This window comes from Apis cerana, linkage group LG4 (genome assembly GCF_029169275.1).
Source record: "Apis cerana isolate GH-2021 linkage group LG4, AcerK_1.0, whole genome shotgun sequence".
NCBI classification, from domain to species: Eukaryota; Metazoa; Arthropoda; class Insecta; order Hymenoptera; family Apidae; genus Apis; species Apis cerana.
In genome coordinates, this window is record NC_083855.1 from 9768104 (window position 1) to 9793665 (window position 25562).

Genomic DNA, 25562 nt, shown 5'->3' on the forward strand with positions numbered 1-25562 from the left:
TTTTGCACGATTGTAAACACTGAATAATTATTCAAACCTGTTTTTCACTACCTGGAAGCTACCTACCGATCATTTTCTTAATAGATTCGCAATTACGGAACAGTAGAAGTTGTCTGTATCGCTTTATCTTGGATCTCTATCGATTTGTTTTTCTTTCTTTTTTTTTCCTTCTTACAAAAATATCGATAAATCTTTTTTAATTCGTCTCAATACGGAATCTCGTTCGTGCAGAAATAAAAATTTCACGGATACAGATCTAGATATATATATATACATTATATCGTTCCACGAATCGATTTGAAACCGCGCGACCGTGGTGTACAGCGTCGTTGCAAAGTCAAGATCGAAGAAAATACGTTTCGTCGCAAGTTTCGATGGAATATAAAAATAGTACGGGAGGAGGTTGTGAAAAATTAACCAGCCCCCTCCCCCTCTGTATAAATCACCGTGTATGCTTGTGCACACGTTGGAGAAGTAGGGACAAGAAAGGTCATTAAAGTTTGATAGATGATTAAATCGATATTCCGATGAATGTTTGCCGAGTGGAAATTTGACGTGGGGAGGGCCGAATATAGATATCGTAAATATTTTAATGCGACGATGTGCCACGATACATCCCTTTAGCTTTAATCGATCCGTCGGCCGCACAAATTCCATCGTTTGAATAAATCAAAAAACATTATCGATGCTCGTAACAATGCATCGGGGATGAAGGGAGAGAGACAGAGCGAAAATATCGACTGCCCCGCCAAGTGCATACATCGTGCAAAATGATTGACGTTTTTCCACATACGTGTATATAAGACCATTCGTGTAAAAATAACGCTCGTCGAGGATAGCTTCGTATTTTATTTTCGCCGAATCAGGAAACGCTGTTAAATCATCGTCACTGGCCGCCCTAGATGTAATGGATAAACAATTTTTCGGTTTCTTAACGTTAATGATATTTTCGTTGAAACGATGTGCGGTTGAAACGCGGATATACGTTGGGCGCGCGAGGTTGATTTAGAGTGGTGGTTGGCGAGCTCCGGGCGATTTTTACGGGGGAAAAAGGTGAAACGGTGGTAGGTTGGAGTAAAAGGAGAAGGGAAGTCTCCCTGGTGGGTTCGCTCCGCGAGCACAATGGCCGCGATTTCACTCAAGGGCAGGTAGGAACGGCATAAACGAGTGATTTAACAGCAGGTTAGGCATTATTCTATTCGCATGCCTATCGAATATCCCGTCTGTCTATTCATTCGTCCGCCATGCGATCTACATGCATCCGTTCGTACGCCGAGTGCCTCCAAGTTCACTGATCCGGATACGCATCGCAGAATCGCGTATGACGCTTTTGCGAATATCCGTGACGCGATCGGACGAGCCTCGTTTCCATCGTGCGTCGCTCCTCCCCCTCCCCCGCCGTCGAAACGATCGAGAGTGGAAAGGAGGGATGAACGGGATGCGATCTTGGATATATATTACGGAGCTGTGTAATCGTATACTGTGTGTGCGACTCGTGGGTCGACGTTTAATCGTATCGAGAGAGAGAGAAAAAACGATGACTACGATAAATGGTCCGCGTTTATTATGCAACAATCGACTATAACCACCGGTATTATGCGAATCGATCGATGAAAAATCAAAGAGACTCGCTTATTAGTATTTCTGTTCGCGTCGTAATGTCGAAACGCGCGTCATTCGAACGAATATAAATTGTATTGTACGTATTTGTGTACGGAACGTGGTTGCAAATCTTCTTTCCACGAGGATTGACAAACGAGAAAGGGAAGGATTCGCAAAATCGATTGCCTCTCCGAGAAATTTAAAACTGAAATTAATCGTTGCGAGTTTGAGTTTATCGTAAGAGAGAGAGAGAAAAGGAAAACGGCGCTCTGCCGAGATCTTCGTAATCTTGGAAGAGGATCGATATGAATGAAGAGACGAATGCGAATGGGGGCGAGAGCGGTTTGAACGAAAAAGAAAAATACTATAATAGCGTGTAATGCTGTTCTCGAGTTAAACCTCTTCCTCCCCCGGTCCGATACATAACGTTCCAGGATTAATGTTATAAAGAAATCTCGAGCGGCGCTCGCAGCTCCGAGTGGATGCCAGAGGCAAGCACGAAAAACACTCGTATATTCCCGGTGCATTCTCTGTTTACGGGCTGTTAACTGCGTGCGACCGTCTCGAGTTACATCAATAAACACGTACATAGATGCGCGCGCACGTGCAGCAAGCTCAGCGCAAAGGGCGGGTGAGGAGAGGGGGAAGGGGTGGGTGAGGACAGCAAACGGAGGGGAAGAGCGAGAGAGAGAGAGAGAGGCAGAGTGCAGCGTAAAGAGCGATTGCAAGGGTGCAAAACAAATAGAAACACCGGAACGTTTTATTATTATTCTCTGTCTCGTCTTACGTCAATAAATATTTATTGACGGTAACGCGCATGCGCGAGCTGTGCACAATGTGCATCGAAATGCATTCGCATAATCGACGATGTAGATCAAAGCGAGGCGCGAGCCGAGCTAGTCGCTTGTCCCTCCTCATCCCTCTTTTGTTTTCAATCGCACTATTCAAACTCTGTTCCTCTCCCTGTTTTCTCTCCTTCTCTCTCTCTCTCCGTCCTCCACGTTTCTCTCTTCCTCGCTCCTTTTTCCAACCTTCCCTCGATTCCTTGGTATCCACGCGAAACCTCGGCGTAAGGGACTAATTGGATTTCGCCCTTCTCGCCATGCTAATGACCGTATTCCATTTCCGTGGTTCGGCCCAGCCGACGCGATGCATCTCGTTGCACGATCTTCCAACGAGAGTCGCATTACTCGACCGTGTATGCGGCCAGAAGATCGTGTTGCCTCGAAAGGATCTGCCCGACCACTCCTAAGAAAATTATTTCTTATTGAAAGAGTGAGAGGATTTGTAACGGTAATTTAGCAATGTTTTAACACCGGAACGAAATTGACGTTTCGCTTTAAATAAGACGGCGACCCAATAAATGAATAAATCTATCGGATACGGATGATACCCAGCTACGTTACAATCTTCCGACTCGTTCATATTACAATCGTGACGCGGCACGATCAATTTACATATGCTTGGAAGAGGAGAAAAAAGAAGAAAAAAAAAGAAAGGCGTTTAGAAAGGAAAAATAACGCGGCGTAAATAAATGTATCCTATAAAAAAAAGAAATAGAACACGGTTAAACATAGCTCGACGGTAGCAGTAGCTAAATCAAGCCGCTCCATTTGCCGGTGGAAACCGCGTGCGTTAAATCGGACGCGTGTTTTCTCTCGTACGATCCATTGATCATGCTTTTTCGCCACCGGAAAATCGAAGATCCCCATTAGACGGAATACACGGTTGGAAACGAACGGCGGCGTAATTCACCGATATTTTATTCCTCGCCCGTGCGAATTTTCTCGCATTGATCGCGCGAGACGCGGTCTCTATGGTGCGGTAATCATTACCGACGCGAACTGGCGCAGTCGACGTATACATGAGTGACATTACCGTCGGCCAATCGACGCGTCGCGATGCACACGTCGATGCAGATGCGGCCGGCGTCGCCGTGAAACCCGGCTATTAGAATCCGCGCTTCGAAACGAATCGACGTGCACCGACAAAAAAAAAGTGTTTGTCGGTCTCGATCCACTTGTCACGATTTTGCTGACTCGAGCCGTGAATCGAAAGAAGAAATCTCGAGTCAAGTAACGATTTTCGCATTAATCATTTTTTTTTACTCGGATATTTCATCCCTTTCTTTCTCCTTTTCTTCTCCTTCTCCTTTCGTCGTTCTCTGCGATTCAAGGATAATTATTCTAATACTTTTTTTTTTTTTTTTTTTTACTTCGTGACAGGATTAGCGTAACGGCAATTAATAGGCTCGTTACAGGCAATTTTCTGAAAAAGGAATGTTTTCGATCCAATTATGGGAAAAAACGATTAAATGGTTTAATAGTACTTTTATGGCGTAGCAATTAAATTACTTTGCTTTTACGGCACGTCTGACAATTATGCTTTGATAATGCCCGCTAGAAATAAAAAATTATCGAATTTTATAATCGTATTCCTTTCCTCTTTTGGACAACAACGAGCGAGCGAGCGAGCGAGCGAGCGTACGATGATAAAAATATCACGCATTTTAAATATTACTAATTTACTGCGTAAATGAAGAGAACGAAAGCTTTCGATGGGGAAAAAAAGAGAGAGAGAGAAAGAGAGAAAAAAAAGAGAAACAATTTCCCAACGGTTATTAACCGTACTCCGCCACTTCAATTTCTACGCGCTGCACGAATAATCGTGAAAAAATACGACGCTTTTAAAAAAAATTAAAACTTCGAAACAAAAACCGGTGAAAAAAGAGAGAGAGAGAGAGAGAGAGGAAAAAGGAAAAAGCAAGTAATATCGTACGAACGAATTGTACGAAAAACGGGATGTATTGAAACGCAGTATTTCGTGCTTTTTATTCGCTTCGTTCCAATGTATTTTTTTTTCCTTCCCTCCCTCCTCTCTCTCTCTCTCTCTCTCTCTTCCATCGCGTATGAAACCGTCCCGCAGAAACGAAGGACAATAATTTACGATAAATTCCGCTCACGTACGGCTCTCCCCTCCCCCCTCTCCCCGGTATAATCTCGATTTAGAAAATTTTGAAAAACCGGTGCGCGCTCCTCCGGTTCGAACAAAGCGCGGCTTTGCCGCTAAATAGACGGCAACGAAATAACTGCGCACGAAGGGGGAGGAGGGGGGAGAGGGGGAGGGGAAAACGGGAAGAGGAAAAAAAGAATCCATTCCCTTGGATGGGGAGGGGGAAGAAGAAGAAGAAAAAAAAAGACCGTATTATTTTTAATTAAAAAGAACCGGAACGGTTTTTTTCATCGGGAGGAAGAATGTGTCGGTGCAAAAAACACGGATTCAAATTCAATGGCGGGGTATGATGGATTCTACCGCCGCACGTGAATGCACTTTGACGATATATACGCGCGCAGAAATACGTTACATTTATTTCGAGATATAGGCGCGCGCCTATCGAGGGAGGAGAGAGGAGAGAGGAGAGAGGGAGGGGGAGAGAGAGAGAGAGAGAGAGAGGGGAAACGCAGTGGCTGGGAAACGCAGTGAATTTAAAAAAAACACGGGAAAGTCAACGTGCATTTTAACGTCAACGACGGCAAGTTTTGTATAGGAGCCATCATCTAGGAGATCACACTCTAAGCCTGTGTGTAAAAAAGTGTAGCAGACGAGGTGGGTGAATTTTTTTTAATCTGGGAACAGTTTTTCATCAAGCGATCCGAATGAAATCGCGGATCGCATCACGGAATCCTTTTCCAAATTAACCGTCCTATTTATTATCTCGCAATCTCTACTGCATCGCGTTAGATTGACTAATAAAGCTTGCTCCATGTTTCATCGCTCATCGTGCGATTGTTATTTGCGATAATGATAACAGATTGCCAGAATTTTAAATTTAGTTAACGTATATGTATATTTTTTTATGGTAAAGAAACAATGGCTACTAAAAGAAGTGTTTTCTTTTTCTTCTCTTATCGCGAATCTATTAAAATTGCTCAATACGAGAAAATAATTTTACGAAGCGTTCGTAAGGTATTTAGTTGACGATATTTAATTCTTTATATATATATATATATACACACATATACGAACGTTCATCATCAAATTTGATCGACTTAATCACAATAGCCGCTTATCTCGCGTCACTATTTTAAAATGTCCGATTTTACCTTCGAAATCGTTGCGGAATGCTTTCGTGACTCAACTCGCGTTAAATCCCTACTCGAAAACATAATAAATTCTCGACTCGTACGTTCATTTGCTGGAACGTGGCCTGTTGATAGGGTGACAATGAGCTTGGGTGTAAATTTTATCGTCAGAAAATTATTCCGACGAAGATTTAAAATATTTAGTCACATCACGCACCTTGGTGTTGCGTGACGCGGAAAAGAGTCGCCCGATCGTTGAAAGAGAGACAAGTATCGAGAAAAGTAATACGGAGTGCGTGCTCCCTCCCTTTTTCAAATTTTCATCAGAGAGATACGAAAGCGTCTAAAAACAGCGGAGATAAGACGGAAACAAACGTGGCCAAATTTTTTTCAAAATTTTTTCAGCTTCAGCTTTATAAGAGACGGGACAAAGCTATTACTTTTTTTACTTATTTTACAATTTTTCGAATTACCATCGACTCGGGCCATCGGAAAACATTGTGTATACACGAGAATCGTGGTCACCGCGAGAAGATAAATTTCGAGAAACGACGGGGAACGATAAGCGGGAGAAATTTACACGGGTGTGGGTTATTGAAGACTTGGCACGAGTGGCGAAAATATTTTTCATTCCGCGTTTATACGATCTTTATGCGGCCATACAGCACCGGCGACATTTACTTTTAGGAATGCTTGCATTAACCGGCGTCGCCGATGAAAACATCTCCCTCGTCGAAATATAGGGGATCGGGCACGAGCGGGAAAATTTGTTGTTAGAATCTGTACCGTTTTTCGAACGGTATTCTCTTTGTGACTGTGTATCCGCGTTTCATCGTTTCCAGGAGTTATTCGCAATTTAATGGATTGAAATAAAAAAAAAAAAAAGAATTGGAAAGAGTTGGTCGAAACTCGACGAAAATACGAGCGTCGTACGAACCGTACGATGGTCGTATATAAAATACGCGATAATGCACACCGCTGATAAAAAGTTTGGAAAAAGTAGGTACGATTCGCGAGAAAACAAAAATAACTATGCCGAATGCTATGATTGAGATAATAAATCGTTAGAGAGGAGCAATTTTTTTTTTCCTTTTTTTCTTTTATTTTTATCTCTATCGATAGAATGAAACGTAACAAGCGTAATAATCGATTTATTTGATAAATTTTACAATCTTTCTTTCCTTTCTTAGAGCAAGACTTATCTACGAAACACGTTATCTCGTGTTACGTTGCTCATAAAACAATTTTCTAAAGAATAATCGTTATCAAAGTCATCATTTCCAGACACTATCCACAGACTAGATTAAACTTTTTAAACGTTTGAAAGATAAAAAATAATAATCTTAAAAATGATAAAAAAAAAAGAAAACGTAAAAATCGACTACAGGAAGAGATACCGAATCGAGATTATTAACTTGAACTCGACAAAGTTTATCGATTACATTTAATTAATTAAATTTGAAAAGTCGACAAACGAGAGATCTGACGATCTATTTATCTTTGACAAAAGATATTTCCACCGTCTCTCTCTCTCTCCCTCTCCCTCTCTATACATATATCCACGTGCCAATTGCCAAAAAAATTCAATCCGTTTGCGCGAAACAAGACTCGCCAGACGCACATCTACACTCTTGGAAACGTAATAAGTGCAGCGTTACTCAAAGTTGGATTTTTTCAAGCGTGTAGCAAGCATTTCCGAAAGCAACGACAAAGCGCAACGACAAATGGAATACAATTTCCCCAGATAAAAATTCAAAGCCCTTCCTCGGTATCACGTATTCTCCACACGAGTAAACACGACCACGATCTCTCCCGTGAAAAAAGGGAGAGGAGGGGGCGGGAAAAACGCGAAAAAAAGAGGGAGAGAGAAAGAGAGAGAGAGAGGTCTGTGTTCAGATGCATCGGTCCGTTGATTACACACGATCCCCGAAAATCTGGAACGAACATGTGCGCAATGTTGCAGCAGAACCAGACGAAAAAGAGCGGATGATCAATGTCCGCGGCGCCGAAATGCACACATTCGCGCTCCTGTCTCCATCCCATCGACCGCGTGCACACCTACGGCCCTCCCTCTTTGTAAAGTTTCCCCGATCCATCGTTCCTAGCCAGTTTTCCGGCCGGCTTTCAGCAATGACCGTGCGCGAAACGTGACGGGTACACGTGACGCAAGTGCGCGCGTATAGCGCATTCACAGCATGCGTATGCACGTGAACATGCGCGTACACATGTTGGCGCATCGCGGCCGGACCCAACGCGTGCGTGTGCGTCGGCCATCATGTGGCGGCCGTATGCGTGCTCCTCCTCGCGCTAACGCGTGAAAAAAACGTGCATGCGTGACCCGTCCGATTCACGTGTGCCCACACGAAACTCGAATGCAAAGAGGCGCAATCGCATCGCGTGCCACCGTCGCGTTCCACGCGATCATCGTGACTCGAGATCACGGGCCCGAGGGGCCCCCAAGGGGGGAGGGAACGGATCGCGCGATTTAATTGCGGGATCGAGATTTCACGGTGAACGCGTTTTATTTACGCAGCGAGCGGGTCTCGCGCCCAACTTTCATATTCCCAGCTCGCGAGTCAAAAGTCAAAAGTCGTTGCGCAGTTTCCTTCTTCTTCTTCTTCTTCTTCTTTTTTATTCGTTCGTTTCGACGGGGAATTAATGGCCGAAAGCTGTATGTACGCCGCTCCGTCGTTTTAGATCGTGGATGAAAAGATACAGGTGACGGAGTGCTTCCTCCTTCTTTCTAATTTATGAGTTCCTGTTACTCTCGCTATCCGCCGAAAAATCGAGAACGACGCGGGAACCGAGAGAAACCGCGATTAACGTTTCGTCACTCGCGGTACCCTTACGCGAAACAGAGAGAGAGAGAGTCGCCTCCTCCCCCTCACGCGCTCTCCGCAAAGGTTCGAAACCACTGTTTCGAGGCATTTTAGCGGTCGCGGACCGTGAAGCGGTGAAATCGCGCGATTCGTTGTTTGCCGGCCCCTCCGCGCCGCAGGAGGAGAGGAGAGGAGAGGAGAGCTCGTCTAGCTCGGCTAGCCGCGTGTCGTATCGACGCTTGTACAGGTGTAGGTACGTAGTTGCGCGTAGGTGTACACGTGTGCACGTGAGATACAAACCAGCCGACCTTGCACCTACCCTCGCCCACCCGGCAAAGCCGATCTGCCTATTGATTACGGGGGCGCACACTTGCCAATTTATCCGTAGGCAGAAAACAACACGCGAGCGTGGCTGTACGTGACAATGGGAAGGCAGGAAAGCCCGATTTCGTGCAATCAATGAGCACCGCTGACGGATTAATCCGCCTCTATATTTTTCCTTCTTCTCCTCTTTTCTCCTTCGCCTTCCTCTTTATACTTTTACCCTTTCGATGCAGCTTGCTTGTTCGATGCCACCCCCTAATCGCTCGCGCTTGCCTCGGTTTGCCTCTTGCGCCCGGCGACAGCACCGGTTCTCCTCGCAAAAAGTCGATTCGACGCGCCGCCAATTGCTCTCGAGATCGCCCATTTCTCCCCAAAGTTCGATTCGCCGTCGTTTTCGATCTTCTTTTTCCCAAACCGATATTATTATTTCCCCCTTTTGTCAATTAATTATCGCGCTGTATCGCCCCTCTCTCTCTCTGTATTCGATAAACGATTAAACTGCTCTCGAGGATTCCGCGTTACTAATTTTGATGCCGGTTAATCTCGCCTAATTTTACTAAAAAAGGATATTAAATATTTTGCACCCGAGTGGAGAAATTCGAATTGGAGCTTTTCCCTTAATTTGTCCTGCTCGCGCGTATAGATCGTCAAGAAGGTTAACGTTCTCTCACGGTGCAACGTGAAAGTGGAATTCGCTGCAAGTTTCCAACGTCTTCTTCGAGGAAAAGATTCATCGTTGAAAAGATTGCAGTGATTAATAGCTGTTCGATCGAATGATATTCGTAGGAACAAATCTATATTCCCGATACGATGTTTACCTAACGCAATGGATATCGAGGAAATATTTTTCCACTTTCCGTAATAGCCTTGTGATACACGCTCAACCGTACGATTTAAACGTAAACGGTGAGTTTACACTCCCATCACGTCTCCTATCACCGAGTTAAATAGAATTTGAACGTGCTGTGAACGGATCGTGGCCATATTGCAACTGCAACGCGTAATGTAAATCAAGTCTGGAAGCGTAACGTATTACAACTAACACTTTCCCTTTGTGCCCGACATAAATTTAATCATCCGGTTGCAGATTTCGGTTACAAACTTGTTTCATAAACCAACTACCGTACCATGGATTATTATTTGGGATCGAATAATATTCCAAACGATACCGTTCATTTATTCTATAATTCCGAAGAATATCGGTGAAACGATTGAAAAAGAAAACCCAACGTAACGCGAACCAAGTATTTTTTCTTTCTTTTAACCATCTTTTTTTACGTCCAATAAAAATACAAACTTCGCATCGAGAACGATAAAATTAAATTCTGTTTCTTTAATGGACTGAGAAATTAAAAGTTTCTTTTCTCGATAAAACCTTCCTTTTATCCTTCGCCATTTACTCTTTGCTTTTGAGAAAATTGCGAAAAACTTTTTTCTCGCCTTTGCTTGTTTCATATTCGTTTTAAACGTTTTTATTTAAATATCTAAATCGTATTAATATTCGTGTTCAAATATTATTTCAATCGTGATTTCTATTTGTGTGGTTGTGGTTATCTCGAAGAGTATTCGACGAAAAGGTTTATCGCTTGAAAATATCACGATCTTCGAACAGATAAGAGGAAAAAGAAGGTGAGAAGTTTTCACGAGGGAGGGGAAGAAGCTGTCGAAAGTTTAACAGTTAGTTAAGTTTATTTCCGGTTATTAAATAACCCAGCCTACTTTTTCAAAAGTAGTAAATAAATCTGTCGAATTACGAACCAGTCGCACGAATAAAACTTTCACTCGAATCGATTTATCGGCCAACATTTTTCAATGATTAAAAATAGTATATAAAAATATTGATAATAATAAATCATTGAGAAATCGTTGTATCGAATGAATATTAATGTATTGTAATACATTACGATACGTATGATAAAATTTATTCCACGATTATAAAAAAAAAATATAAAAATTCTATGGAATAATATTTTGTTTACCGATGCAAACGATTTAAACGATTTTATTCCGGAGAAACAAATAAATAGAAATAATTGAGGAATTTTTAAACTTTTACAAGATCTATTTAAATCGATACGAGTATTTTAAACTCAATCAAACGACGTACCAACATCGTTGAATTGTTAGACGAAAAGGATGAAGCATTAAGAAGAAAAATGTATTAAAAGAATTGCGAAGGAGTGAGGTTAAATCAACTCGTTGGAAAATCCAACATAAAGAAAATAAACGTGCAAAGGAAGCCGAAGCTCTGTTTGAGTTAGGTCAGTGCAAACACTTTTACAGGTAGTAAACGTGAAACCAGAAACAGGCAAAGGTTAATCCTTTGAATCCATTACCTAAACACTTCTTGTGTTTATTACGTTTTCTCTCGTAAACGGAAACACGATATATTATTGTTTGAAGGACGACCAATAACTACGTTAGCACTTCAAAAGAACCGTGAAATGTAGTACAAGAATGACTAACAATAAGTTTACCTTAAGGACAAAAGCTTCCAACTGGTTTCTTCAGTTTTAACGAATGCTTCTGTCAATGCCTGCCTTTTTTATTTTGTTCTTTCTTTTTTTCTTTCTTTTTTTTTTTTTTTCTTTAAAATTCTCGTTTAAAATTCCGCTCCACGCGCTCCTTCTTTCCTCCTTCTTATCTTCGAGCGTTAAAAAATTCAAATTACACTTTCATAGCTTGTCCGCTTAAATAAATGAAATTGGAGTGAGATTGAAACGAAATGGCGAAATAAAAAAAAAAAAATAAAGGAGACAATCCAACAAGATAGCGTTCCTAAAATCCACGACCGTCCAATTTAATAAAATGAAAGGCAAATTCGCGTCGATATTTTGTATGTCTATAACGCTGGTAATTGAACGGTTTATTCCGTGTTCCGGCTAACGCCACTTTCCACGCTACGATGACGTAAGGCGCTCCGTTTCCGAGAAAACAAATTAAAAAGATTGTCATCGGTAACGTGGGCCACGTTAATCGTGCATGTAGAAAGCGAGCAGAAATTCATCGTACCTTATCTTCTGATAAGTTCGTTCCTCGTCCGGCTTTCCATAAATCTCATTAATTAACCAAGAATTCTGTTTATATCAATTTATTATTAACTAGAAAACGAACACTGGAATTTGTATAAATTTCTTTGATGGAGAAAGTTTTTTTTGTTTCCTTAAGAAAGAAGAAAAGGAAAAAAAGAAAAGGAGGAAGAAAGTGAAAAAAAATCCACGTACTTTATATCATTCGCGCAAGGTATACATAAATACGCGCGGTTTAGAAATCTGCGGTCGAAACGTTAAAAAAATTCACAATTCCACGTGGGCGTAACTCGATTCGACTAGAAATGCAACGAATTATCCGATCGCGATGAATTATCGTATCTTTGACTTCCTGAATTATATTGCATCTTAACGTCCAGGTTTGAAAATTTCCGCGGGTTTGTCGCGGAAAAGCGATTCCAATAAGCGTAAAATCGAGCCTGTTTCCATCGTTTTATGAATGATACACCGACGAGATCGATTACGTCTCATTAATGCGGTGACATGCGCTATGCGTGCCGCGGTTCCGTTTACGTGTAAAATAATAATGGCCGAATTGTAAAATGAAAATTGTGAACGCGGTGTTACGAAACACGCATAAAAAATTCACTCTCTATTATTAAATCGTGATGCAGCGTGGAGGAATTTTATCGTCGTCAACAGTGGAAACCGTTTTTAAAATTAAAAGCGACATTATCTGGACTTTGGTTAAACGGAGCTCATAGAAGTTTTACGAGGACGGGTGATGCCTCTATAAATAGTTGGTGTATCAAAGATCTCGCGTTGTCTGCCGTTTAAAATTAATCCCGTGCACGTATATCCCGTGAACGTATATCCGGCAGAGCAAGTGGTTAGGAACGATGATAATCGGTAATACGGGTTATTCGTGGCCGGAGAATATTAATTTTTGAAAGGGATTAGGTCGAAATAATCCCCGTTGAGCGCGTTTCAAAGCAATCCGTGTAAATCGATCGATCTTTCTACAGTTTAAATTTACGAAATGGTTTCCCTCTGATGTATTATATTTCAGTTAAGAATCCTCTCCTTCTTCTCGATACGCTCGATTGGAATCGAGATAACGATTTAACGATACCAGTAACCGTATAACATTAACAATTCGAGGTTCGAAGAAACGGACATTTCATTACGCGCCAACGATAATTTTTACCGATCGAACTACGATCGAACGAGGGCCATAAATATGCAATATTGCCACTGTATCGCGCGAAATAATTTATACAAGCTTATCTTTTATCGATTAGTCATTCGTCTATCCGCCTATGCGTATCTCGATCTTCGATGTGTTCGTTTATTATAGCGGAACAGTGGGCGCATATTAATTATAAGGCGAAATTCTTGCGATCGTGATAGCCTTAATGGAATTAAGAAACAATCGCGATCCGCGTATTCCATTCGAATATTGGTCGATTTCATGCAGACAATGTTTGTGTGGGTGGTTCGTTATCAGCACAAATTACCTGTGCTCCTACGTGTTTAATTTAGTTCCCAGCGTGCAATAATAATGCTCACATGACGCCCGTAATTGCTCTGGATCGATGATAACGATTCAAGATCGAATCAACTACACACTCGGCTCGGATAAAAATCGGAGACAAAAATCGGAAAAATTCGTTTCGATCGATACGAGCGGGCACGTAAAACCAATTGTACAAACGTGGAATTTCGTAATGTTTATCCAACATGTGAGCTATCGATTACGAGATAATTAAGAAAAAAAAAAAGAAAAAAGATAAAAGATAATTAGATATCGTTAGAAAATTTGGACGAAAACAAGTATATTTTAATTTAATATTCTTAGGTTAAAACCGATTTTCGCGCAAAGATGATTTATATCGAACTTTGACATTTCGAAAACGACTTCCCACCAGAATTATAACCGGTATAATGTAAATTTGTTCGCGCCTGTCCCACTTTTAAGTAAAAAGATATTTTTCCGGCCAATAATAATCCAATCTTCCAAGGTTTATTCGCTCGAGCGCAATCGAAAAGCGACACGCGTGAAAATTATTTTCAAGTAATCGGGAACAAACGAAGCTTTTTCAAGTGTTTAACAAAGACTTATCGCAACAATGTTTAAAAGTATCTTTGTTTAATCAGAGCGGAGCGACGAATGTACGATACACACATCACTCATACAACCAGGTGCGTATTCTCGATGTTATCGAGTCAGAAACACGCCACGCGGCGCCGTAGTGCGTACAATCAGCACAGCTATAAATTACAAGCCGCGTACGTATTCTTGCGCGTAGATCTTCGATGGCAGGAAGCTAAGGGGGGAAGAAGGAGGAGGAGGAGGAGGAGGAGAAGAAAAAGAAGAAGAAGAAAGAGAGGGTAAAGAAAGAAAGAAAGAGAAAAAGGCGTACAAGAAACGCGTGTACGCGAACGCAAATGTGCGCCAAAGACGATAACACAAATTGACACGAAGAACGAAATAGGAAGATCCGATCGTCGTTTATCTTCGCCTGCAATTTTACCATTTTATCGCGTAGAGAAAGGAAGCGTGATGGATCGATCGGTCGCGATGAAAATTGTGATCAACGGGGCGAACAGCTTTAAACACGAGTTTGGTAAACTCGATTACGTCTCGCGAGACGTACCACCATTCCGACGATCGATGCCAACCGAGGTTTCTGAACAAGTGAAAACTATAATTAGCCTATTACTCAATACAAAATGCGTCGAAAGTAATTCACGGCCTTGACGGAAATAAGACCGAGACGGCGGTATTCTTGCGGTTAATATTTGATTTAGCGAAAATAAATCTCTCCACTCGAATCGGATACTCGAGCGTCGAGCCACCGATCTGAATTACGATCCGTATCGTTGTAATAACAATTCTTTCCGTAATATGTATGTAAAATTTAATCGATTGTTTAATCGATCGTTAAATAGGGAAGTCAGGTATTACGAATTGGGGAGGCTCATAATAAAATTAACACTGAAAATAAAGAAAATCGCATAAAGTGTAAAGGAATCGTTAATCGTGGTTAAACGAAAAAGAAACGGCGAATTTCAGGTGGCGAAGGGAAAAGGGGGTCGACGAGCGTGGACGAGTAAAAAAAACAGCCCTCAGGTTTTAATAAACGGGCCAGAGTCAGATTAGTCTGAATTGAGTTCCACCCCACTTTCGAGACGTCCCTTCCACGGATATACAAGGATACGTAACACAACGAGGGATGGCTTGCAGATTGTACTGAAATTGCGAGTCGCGAGAATTTCCATCGGTATGACCAGCCGACCTCTGCCAAGCTTTCCTCCACACCCTTATCTCGCAAGGAATGAGAGGTTAAGGGAGACGGAGACGGAGAGACCAGTTGGAGAGGAAACGTGAAAATGAGGCAAACATTAGGGAGAAGCGAGGGGAGAGAAGGGGAGGAAGGATGAAGAGAAATTTGGCGTCCACGGCGACAGAGGCTGGTTCACCGCTGTTTCTGGTTTCCTCGCATCCTATTTACAAGATCACCCTTCTAGAGCGTCCCTCCCTTCGAAAACGAAGAGAGACGACTTTATCTCAGACCTTCCCGAGGCAGAGCATCGCGGTAACTAGGTACCCTTGGCCATGTGTGCCCCCTTCTGCTAGATTGACCCTGGCCACCGATTTATTATTTCTTTTTTTTTCCGCTCAACATCATCATCGGGCAAAGTTCTCGAGAAAAAATCCAGAACGAATTTTTTCCAAAGCTCGAGAGAGAGAGAGAGAGAGGACTCGAGCGTTCGAAAAATTGTCCGTGTGAAAAAATACCGGATAAGAATTTTTTGTTTGCGACACAGAAAATTCTAGCCGGATTTTCTTATGGGGGGATTCGAACTCGCGACCGTCGGTTTCGCAAGCGGTAAGGATTACCATTACGCTACCGACGTTACGTGAAACTCGTTCTTATTTCAGGTTATTGCGATGTCCCTGTGACACATCTCGTAGGATCGTGTACGTTTATTAATCTCTATGTTCCGTTACGAAATAACGAAAAAATTTAATAAAACTAATTTCAAATTTATCGATCTAAAATTTAAAAATTTTTCTCTTTACAAAAATTGAATATATTCGTGAATATATTGTGAATATATTTCACAAACATTTATGAATAACCGAAAAAAAAGAAAAAAAGAAATATTGAAACATCTCGAAGAAATAACAATAATACGAAAATGTAATAAATGATGGTGTTTGCCTATTTATATAGCGCAAATATATCTGAAAGGATTATAATTCATTCCGGGTGAAAAAGAAAAAAATACGTGTAATATATGCTAAATGTAAATTGAATTTTTAATCACGAAGATTAATGAATATTCAATATAGTAACAGAATCATTTAATAATACCGTTCTTCGATATATTTTATCGTTTAAGTTTATTTAAATACAAAATTTCATCGAAATACACGAGCGGAATTGGCTGTGAAATATCGTCTCATTCGCTTTGACGATCCTCAAAACCAGTTCATTTCTCGTTACCGCTATTATCATTCCTTGGCAACTAACCTAGCATCAGCGTGCAATACATTATTATACAACGTATCATTGTATAAAGAATTACACTGCGAGGATAGTAAACAGCCGCGATCGTTCATCATTTTAATACCTTTCTAATCGATATACATATTTTGTAATTTTCTATCGACCGTATCGCGTATTTTCCTTCCTTCCTTCCTTTCTCTCTAATTACGATTGAATCGATCGAAGCGAGACGAATGCAAAAATTCTTATCTCTTTTACTCCGAAAAGCGGAGTTCTGAATAAGCGAATAAATACGTTATCTAAAATTGTTACGTCTCGCGAAAGTAAATTTTAAAAGATGGAAAAAGCAAACGAAGGGAAAAATTGTTTAACCATTTTTGATAAAAGCGAAACTTTGTTAAAAACCTAAGCATGATTTACTAAAGTTTAAATCACCGTTTCAAAACTTTATTTAAATGCACGTTATAAATTTTCGTTGTAACGAGGAACGATATGGTCTCTCCTATGATATCAATCAAACCCGATGACTCACAAGCATCGTTCCAACGTGCGATGCATTACTAATACATCCCGAGGCTAACGAGAAACGAGGCTAAAATCTAAACTATGCAGTCGTGCCATAAGTTTCTGTTCCTCGAAACAAAATGCTTCTATTATATAAATCATACAAATTGATGGCTACGCCATCGCAAACAAAACGCAACTTTAAAATAACGTTAAGCTATAGGAATGAGATATTAAAAAAAAGAAAAGAACTACGATACCGCCAATTATGTGCGAGTGTTTATGAAATGACGACAAAGCCTTTCCGAAGTTGAAAAAAATTTATGCCTTATGTTCATCCGATACACATACACCGGAGACATAGCATTGAATCGTGAATTCGACACTTGTTTAAATAACAATTTTTCCTACACAAAACTTTAAAAACTTTCGTCGAAGATAAAATTGCACTGCTATGAATAGCGGAAGAAAATTTACGGAGATACGCAGAATCGCGAGGTTTTTATACACAGGGGATGGCTAGGAAAAAGGAAAATCAGGAGGAAGAAAAAGGGAAGAGAGGATCTTATCGTTGCGACGGTTATGCAACTGCGCCGTGGAATTAACAGGTTCGACACGCAACGATGCACCTGTATAGCGATTTTCGTGACGTACCGGTGATTTGGCGTGTTTAGCAAACGACTTGACGAGTCATTAAACAGAGAACACTGGCAATTAATTATCACGTTTGCGTAATCGCCGCTCGACGCCGGTGGAGGTGTGGTTGCGCAACTATCGCTCATTCTGTTCTCTCCTCTCGTCTCCTCTCGTGACCGGTGATCCCTCTTCTCTTCACCCCTTTCGACCCGATCTCGGGGCCCTGCTGACCCACCGCCACTTCCTTCCTCGCGAACAGAGAGAGAGAGAGAGAGAGAGAGTCTAATCGCTCGTGCCGGTAACCTTAATTTTTCTTCGCCGTGTATCCCGTGCGCCACACGCCTGACCTCTTTTGTTTTTCACTCGATCGATCTTCATTGATTCGAACGACAAAGCCACTTTTCCTACCACCCATAACGGCCCTCGTTTGTATTACAAATGAGCGAGCGATTCTTCGCTCGATAATGGCCAGGCCGTGCATCAACACGCGAGAATGCGGTAGAATATGATTCTATTAAAAGAAACGGCAAGTTGTTCACCAACGGGGAAAGAAGATTAAATTTCGCAATGGCGATCCGTTTGACGCGTTTTAGAGAGGTGTACGTGTGCTCGGTGCATCGATTTTAAAATAACGCGGCAACCGTTGGCATGGTAAGTGAGAGGAAGATATACGAGGAGATGTGAGAATGAACACGACACGTATTTTAGGTATATTAAATGATACGTGAGAATATACTGCAACAGTGAATGGCGCATATCGTAAGTATTTTTATTAACCCATTAAGTTGTGTTATGTTAATGTAACGTGACAGTTCATTACCAATTATCTCTTTTCTTTTTTTTTTTTTTTTTCTTCTTTATTCGGCCAGTTTGACCTTAAATTACGAAGAACAATGCGAACTAATAATAGTAAAATCAGAAGAAAATAAATGGAATTTTTTGAAATTTGTATAATTTTAGAAAATTTAAATTCAATAACAAAAATCATTTGAATAAATATGAATTTTGCGTATCGTCCATTCGTATCTCGCTTCTTTTGATTTATAAGTAATATCCAATTTTCTATATTATCCTATCAGCATAATTACGATAAGAGACTCGAGTCGATTTTATTCCTCCTTTTTATCTTCGACTTTATTCGATTTATTTCGCACGAAACAAATAAAATGCCTGTGTAACTGTGTTTAATTATCTAGTTCTAATTAATCTAGAAATTTAAAAACGATGTAAAATTTACTTGAAAATTAATGAAAAATAATATTCTAAATACGACGTTTCGTTAAGAAGCTTTTACGTGATATACCAATTAGAATTACTATTTTCGAAAGTTTATTTCAAGGTAAAAATAACGAATTTAAATATTAAATTTAATAGATCAGATTGCAATTAACGCGCAATTAATGATCGAGCAATTCAACGTGCAGAATAAACAATGCCCAATAGAAGCGCTTACATTTCCATTTGCACCTACTTAACCAGATATCGAAAACGTCCACGTGGTTAATGACTCGTTTATAATACTATTATATAACCGGTGTTGGAGATTGTTTACCGATGCATCGATACTTCCGATCGATAATCAACGTTAAATCCGCCGAAATTCGACCCGTATTGTCATAAAGTATGGGGAAATCGTAGGAGTAACAAACGATAAACACGATATTAAGTAATTAATTATTGGTGCAAAAGTTGATAAATATATTACACGCTAATCAGATTCGAGATCATAGAATGGAAACCGCGCAAGGGATTATCCTTTACCCAAGCACAATTACAAATTTCATGCTGGCACTTAACACTATGCAAAGTAAGTATTCTAATGAATATTCAAAGTGTCCCAGCAGGAATAATTGCAATGCCAAGTATCTATGCTGAATCTTGCAGATTGTGTCGTAACAGGGCTAATTTAAATAGATTTACATTAAAAACAAACATGCCAAAACATTCATCTAAACGGGACAAATATTAACACGCGGTGGAATTCCAAAGTATTTCTCGCTCGGCCGATCGTTTGAATGAAATTATAATTGCTAAAATTCGTATAATCGCGAGTGAATATTTCATTGCCGTTCATTTCCCATCGCTTGGCGATAATTCGTCTCGCTCGTGTATATCTTAAAATATTAAATTGCTTCGTTGTCGGGAAGCTACGAAAATTTCTAAGAATTCGGCCTTTCTTTCCAGAGATCGAGCAAACTTTCCAAGTCCAAGCAGCTCTCGTTGATTTCGACACGAGTAGTAGATTATGGTGGATACCGGCTGGAAAAGGGAAAAATAAGAGAGCGGACGAGAAGAAGGAACATCAAAGCTGAAGCTACAGTTGATACCGAGGGGACAATGGTGGCGCTCACGAGGGAAGGAGAAAAGGTTAGGTGGACGAAGAGCGGCTAGGAGGTTAGGTGGGAGAGAGAGCGAAGAGAAACAACAGGGCTGTGGATATTATAAATCAAGAAGAGGTCCGTAAAGGGAACGTCGGTGGCGAAGGCGAAAGAAGAGCGAAGAAGAAACTCACGGGAGGGAAAACGAGAGGGGATGGTAGCGAGGGGGTGGGGTATAAGGGATAAGGAGGGGGGGAGGGGAAGAATGGTCGTACATCACCGCCGGTATTTACGACGTACCATCGTAAATCAATGATCGCACGAACAGCGCGGTTCAACGAAATTCCTTTTCCCTTCCTATATATGCCCCCTTCCCACCCTTCCTTCCGACCATTCCTCCGCTTCCTGTACACGAGCCGATGTGAGAATCTGTCCTGCCATACATCGCCTTGGACAGAGGATGGTGAAGCTTAAGAATCTTTGAAGGAATCTTTGCCCCACGGCAAAGATATATCGACGATTTATCCGCCAAGACAAAAACTATTTGTCTTCGCTAGCTGAATTTTCGAACGTAAGATGAATTCATCGTTTTCGTATCGCGCAATTTATGGTGGCTACCTCGACGCCACCTTCGATCGCCGCTTATCATCCTTTTCTCTCTTTCAAGTCATGCGTACAATGTCGTATTGATCTCTTCCTTATTTCGCGAGGCTTCCAATTTCAATGAGCGAACAGCACCGAGATATCGCGATTCGTATACATATCGTATGTATATCATACATGTGCGAGAGAGAAGTGTTTCACGAATTGGCCAATGTTATATCCGACACCGGACCGTAAGAAATAGAAAAAAAAAACCAGGGAGCTCGAGCGAAGTGGAAGAAGAAGAATAGGATAATTATCCATTTAGTTATGTTTGGGCAATCGTTTCGACCGCAACAACCTTCGTAATCCCGAGTAGGACAATCTTGTAACGATAAAATAAAAAAATATTCTTAAAAACCGTGTTTCTCTTGTCTCGGTAATTCAATACCAGTTAAATCACCGGCAGTGCAGATAACACCGAGTTTGCCTCGAGCCCACGGTGCCGGGAAGTGGTGGGGATAGCTTATGGCCATATATCCGGACATGAGATAGCGAGGTCGTAAAATCAGTGAATCGTAAAGTAATGATGTATCGAATATCAGAAATAACTTTTTGACACATCCACGTTCAGATAAGGGTTCGAAACTTCGGGAAGTTGAAAGAGAATGGGTTGCGCAGCCTCGAGTGTGCATCTCGCCCCGTACTCCAATTCGTTCCAAGAAAAAAACGGCAAGAAAAGGAGGAAAAGAATACGAATATAAATCAGACGACCGTGCGTCCAGTTTCTTTTCCTGTCGAAAAAAGATGGGCCAGTGGGCTAGGATCATTCAGCGTTGAAAGGAACGAAGCATTGTTTGTCGGGGCCCTTTAAACGTCATTTAAACCGTGACTGTTGCCAGCCCAGGAAGGATCGTTTTAACAAGATTTGGGACAGAGCAGGTCAGATCTCTTCTTTACCATATATACGATTAATGCCACGAGGCGATGCCCTTTGCGCTCGCACCCACCTCGAGGAATCGACTTTCCTCATTTTGCACAAAGAGGTGGTTGCGTCTCGTCACAGCTGATCCCGAGTGATCCGTGTAAAATCACGTTGCGCGATTGTCGAAACCCCCACTCGGCAACTCATCCACCTCAGGGAACAGTGAATCTTCGATTCCATCTCGACTCGCTCGTTACGATTTTACATCTATTTCGAACAAAGTATTTTATAAGAAAAATATATTTTATCAAGCCATGTAAAAAATTTAATTTATCCACGCGGTACTCGGAGAATTTAATCCGTGCAATTTTTACACGTTCCGCACAAACGGAACAAATGTCCCCTTAAAAAACGAAAAAGGTGGAAAATAGACGGGGAAGGCAAAGGAAGACGGTGGAGGATGCGTAGCATCTTGGCGGGGACAGCCGTAAAAAAGGCGCGGTGGAAAAGATGAAAGTGACCCTCGAACGGACTTTGAAAAGAGCCATAAAAGTACAATGAGGGGTTAGAAGGAAGACGCCTTCGCTTTCAGCGTGGTGAAATGACGAAGGGAAAGGGGGCGTTCAACGGAGGAGGGCCTTGGCTCCCAGAAAATTCGTGTTTTTTACTCGAACATTGGGAAAGATTACAAAGAACGGAAAGAGGACAAAACCTTTTTAAGATCTACGAGAGAAGTGTCTCCACGCTTAGATGATGAAACTCGCTCGCGCTGGTTACGACCCCTACACGCTTATTATATTCCAACGAATTTCGTAAAGTCATTTTTTGAATAACGTTTCCCCCCTCCGTCACAATTTTCACGATGCGTATAACCGCGCACGCGGAACGAGGGTTGTCCCTCACGTGGCAGTGCCTCCGGGTTTTTATCTTAATTTACCAGTCGTTTCGCTAATCTTATTTGCTCGAGCTGGACGCAGTTTAATTCCATTAGCGAAATTAAAGTTCTAGCAAAGAGTATTTAACTGCGGATCGATGCTACTAACCCGCAAACCATTAAGATAAACCCCGGTGAACTCGATTCTGAATAACGCGGATAGGAGAGAAATTTTTTCGTTACGCGATCATCGCTTTTATTCCCCCCCCAAAAAAAAATGCGAAATCATTTTTTATATTTGATAACGTGGCATAATGAAACGAAAATAACACAATAAAACGTATAGTTTTTGGCTCAAGAATGTTACGCAATATAACGAAATTAAAAAAGTGAGGTTATAACAGAATCGAATTAGAATGGTTAGAATTTAAGAAGGCAAGACTGACCTGATATAAATGATGACGCCGTTGGTGCATATCCTTTTCCATCCACGTGGTACCGTAATTGCTTGTTGCTGCTGCTGTTGCTGCGTAACCACCGCACTACCGTTCATTGTCAGCACTACATTTTGTTGAACGACGTTGTTATTGTTCGAATTGTTGATGCGCGAAAGCGGCGGCTGACGCGCAGCCTGCTGCGCGCACGAACCGCCGCCGTTAACCGACGCGGCAGACAAACCATCGTGTGCTGATTGACTTTGACTTTCGGGACTGCTCAGGCTACTATACGTCGACGATTCACCGGTATCAGATCGGACAGAGTCACAGCTAGTCGCACCACTACCACCACTACCGATAACGACAACACTACCGCCACCACTGACAACACCGACATTCGAACCGGACGAAGAGAGCGACGAGCCGGTTTGGTTATCGAAACCGTCCTGTTGCCGGCTTTTCTCCTCCATATTGATGCTACGTTGTTCGATACTGTCGCCTTGAAAAACACTCGCGGACGCTTGAGACGGTTCGTTTCGTACGTACGCGACACAGGCGTCGTCGCTTAAAACACCGACGCAACCCTCCCCGGGATTCCCTTGCGTGATCTGACTACCGCTACCGTTGTAACCGTCGCCCAATCTCGCTCCTGATGGATAAACGTCACCGTGAATCCTCGTTGAAAATAATTTGTTGGGTAGCATTTCACCGACGTTCACCCTACAGATCGGCTCCACGTTGTTCGTTGCGAGGTTGTCGGTATTACTCGAATCGTTTTCCAATGGATTTCGGTTTTCCGGATTTTTGCCGTCGCACGCCGCCGCTACACACGTCATCGTGGTGGTCGTGGACGTGCCGGTCGTTTGAACCAGATTCGTCGTCTGTCTGTACAATAAACCGTTGTTGGAGACGATCGATCCATAATCTTCTTCGTCTTCGGTGTTACCGGTGGACATGGATCGTGCCGATCGGCTCGACTCTCCATCGGTGGACACATATTCGAGCGGTTTTAACCGGCAACAATTGTTAACCGTGGTTCCAACGGTGCCGTTGTTGTCGTTGCAATAAATGGCGGTTTTGGCGGGAAACGTCGCCGCCGCCGTCGCCACCTGCGGCGGCAGAATGCCGGCGTACGTTGCCTGTTGTGGAGACTGATAGCCGACTGCGGTAGCAGCAGCAGCAGCGGCGGCGGCATTCTGACCGACCGCCGTCGCGTACGCAAAATTCTCCCCCGAAACGTAGACTAGAACGCTATTTTGTTGAATCCCCTGTGCGTGTTGAGGATGTTCTTGTTGCTGTTGTTGTTGTTGTTGTTGTTGATTATGGTGGTGATGTTGATGCTGATGTCCGTGAGTCGGGAGAGCAGGGTGTGTGGACGGCTGCTCAGGCTTGCCGGCCATGGTCCAGGTCCAGCAGCGCTGCAAGTAACCCCGACACGGACATCACTGGAACGCAGGTAGCACGCCTACGTGGAGATACCTCCAGGTTCTGCCGCATCCTCCCATAAACGGAAATGATCACGCGTCTACCACCACCGAAATCCACCGCTTTCTATCGGTCGTTCCTCTTGGCCACGTACGCTCATCGATCATTCGAATCTCACACCTGCCATACACGATCTTGTTATTCGACATCCTTGGCTTGACCGTGCACCGCATACCAGATGGACAGTTCACCGATCGTTCTCTCTTTGCTTAATTTCTCGATAAATTTTTAAATCGCGAACACGCTCACAAACACTTTCTTCGTAGATGATCACAGACTATAACAACGGTGCCAAGATTTTGAAATTAGAGAGTATCCGTCGGACGAAAGACACGCGCTATTCACCGGTCAATGCCCGTCTAACCTCTCTCTTGTGATTGGTATACTCTACCATCATACTAGTTTCGTTGATTGTTCGTAATTTTAATGTATCGGAAATCACAGTAAAATTATTCGCTATTATTCTCTTTGTTCGATCATTATATATCATAGAAAACAATATAGATAGATCATAGATGATAGATCAACATTTTCCATTTGATCGATATATTTTCGTGAAAAATAATTCGTTTCGAAAATGAAAACGTTATTTTACTTTTGTTTTTATATTCATATGGACTAAGAGATTTCTTCTATGAGAAAACATTTAAAAATTGGATAATTACTTATAATAAATCGTATATTCTTAAATAAATTCTATGACATTTGGAGCAAAAAAAATAAAAAAAGAATAATTCTTTCAAAATTTCCATTCCCAATACCCGTTTGACGTACAGTAAATAATAACATTGTTTATTAGAAAATTATGCGTCTGTTGTCATTTACAAAGTTGATTTACAAAGCGACGATTCATTCATTTGTCTCGTTTACCGATTCAGTCGCGTTCAAACAACACAATGGGGCCAAGCATTCAACTAACCTAGACTCTTGAACACGCTGTTATACGTAACGCGGTATAGTAGGTTACGCTGGAAAACTGCGTTTAAAATAGGAAATTTTAGCGAATGTTGTAGATCAACAAACAACATCCAAGTCAACTTTGGTGAAAATAGTACTACATTTATAAATGAGAAAAATTTAATTTTGTCAGATAAATAGTTAAGGTCGTTGTGTCATTGCCATGGTCTTGTCGCTTTATTCGTGGTCGCAGTTCTAATTATTCCGTTTCACATAGACGCACTTTTCGATTAATGAATACCACTCAATTATGTCATTGTAAGCCACTGTCACTAAAAAAAATATGCTATTTTGAATCTTCGTTCACACACTATAGCAGAAAGCCATTTTCTTCGACACTGAATACGTAAAGGTTAATCGTGACCGAGCCACGGCTCGCTCGATCGGTAATGGCGCGAATACACTCTCGGTATAAAAAACACTTTATATTGCCGTAACAATTCACGTTAAATCGCACGGACGGACGTACGTCGTGTTATGACGCTGTGTCATCGTCACAGCAGCAGTAGC

At 41.8% G+C, this 25562-nt stretch overlaps 1 protein-coding gene across 4 annotated transcripts in view; it reads right to left on the reverse strand.

The window, feature by feature from the left end:
• LOC107996075 (protein split ends) overlaps positions 1-25531 on the reverse strand; it is a 299963-nt gene extending 274432 nt beyond the window's left edge. For all 4 annotated transcript variants that reach the window (XM_062074003.1, XM_062074002.1, XM_062074001.1 and 1 more), the window contains exon 1: positions 22620-25531. In XM_062074003.1, coding sequence (XP_061929987.1) covers positions 22620-24010 — 1391 coding nt within the window. In that variant the 5' untranslated portion in view covers positions 24011-25531. The remainder of the gene's footprint in view (positions 1-22619) is intronic.
• Positions 25532-25562: the final 31 nt, after the last annotated feature.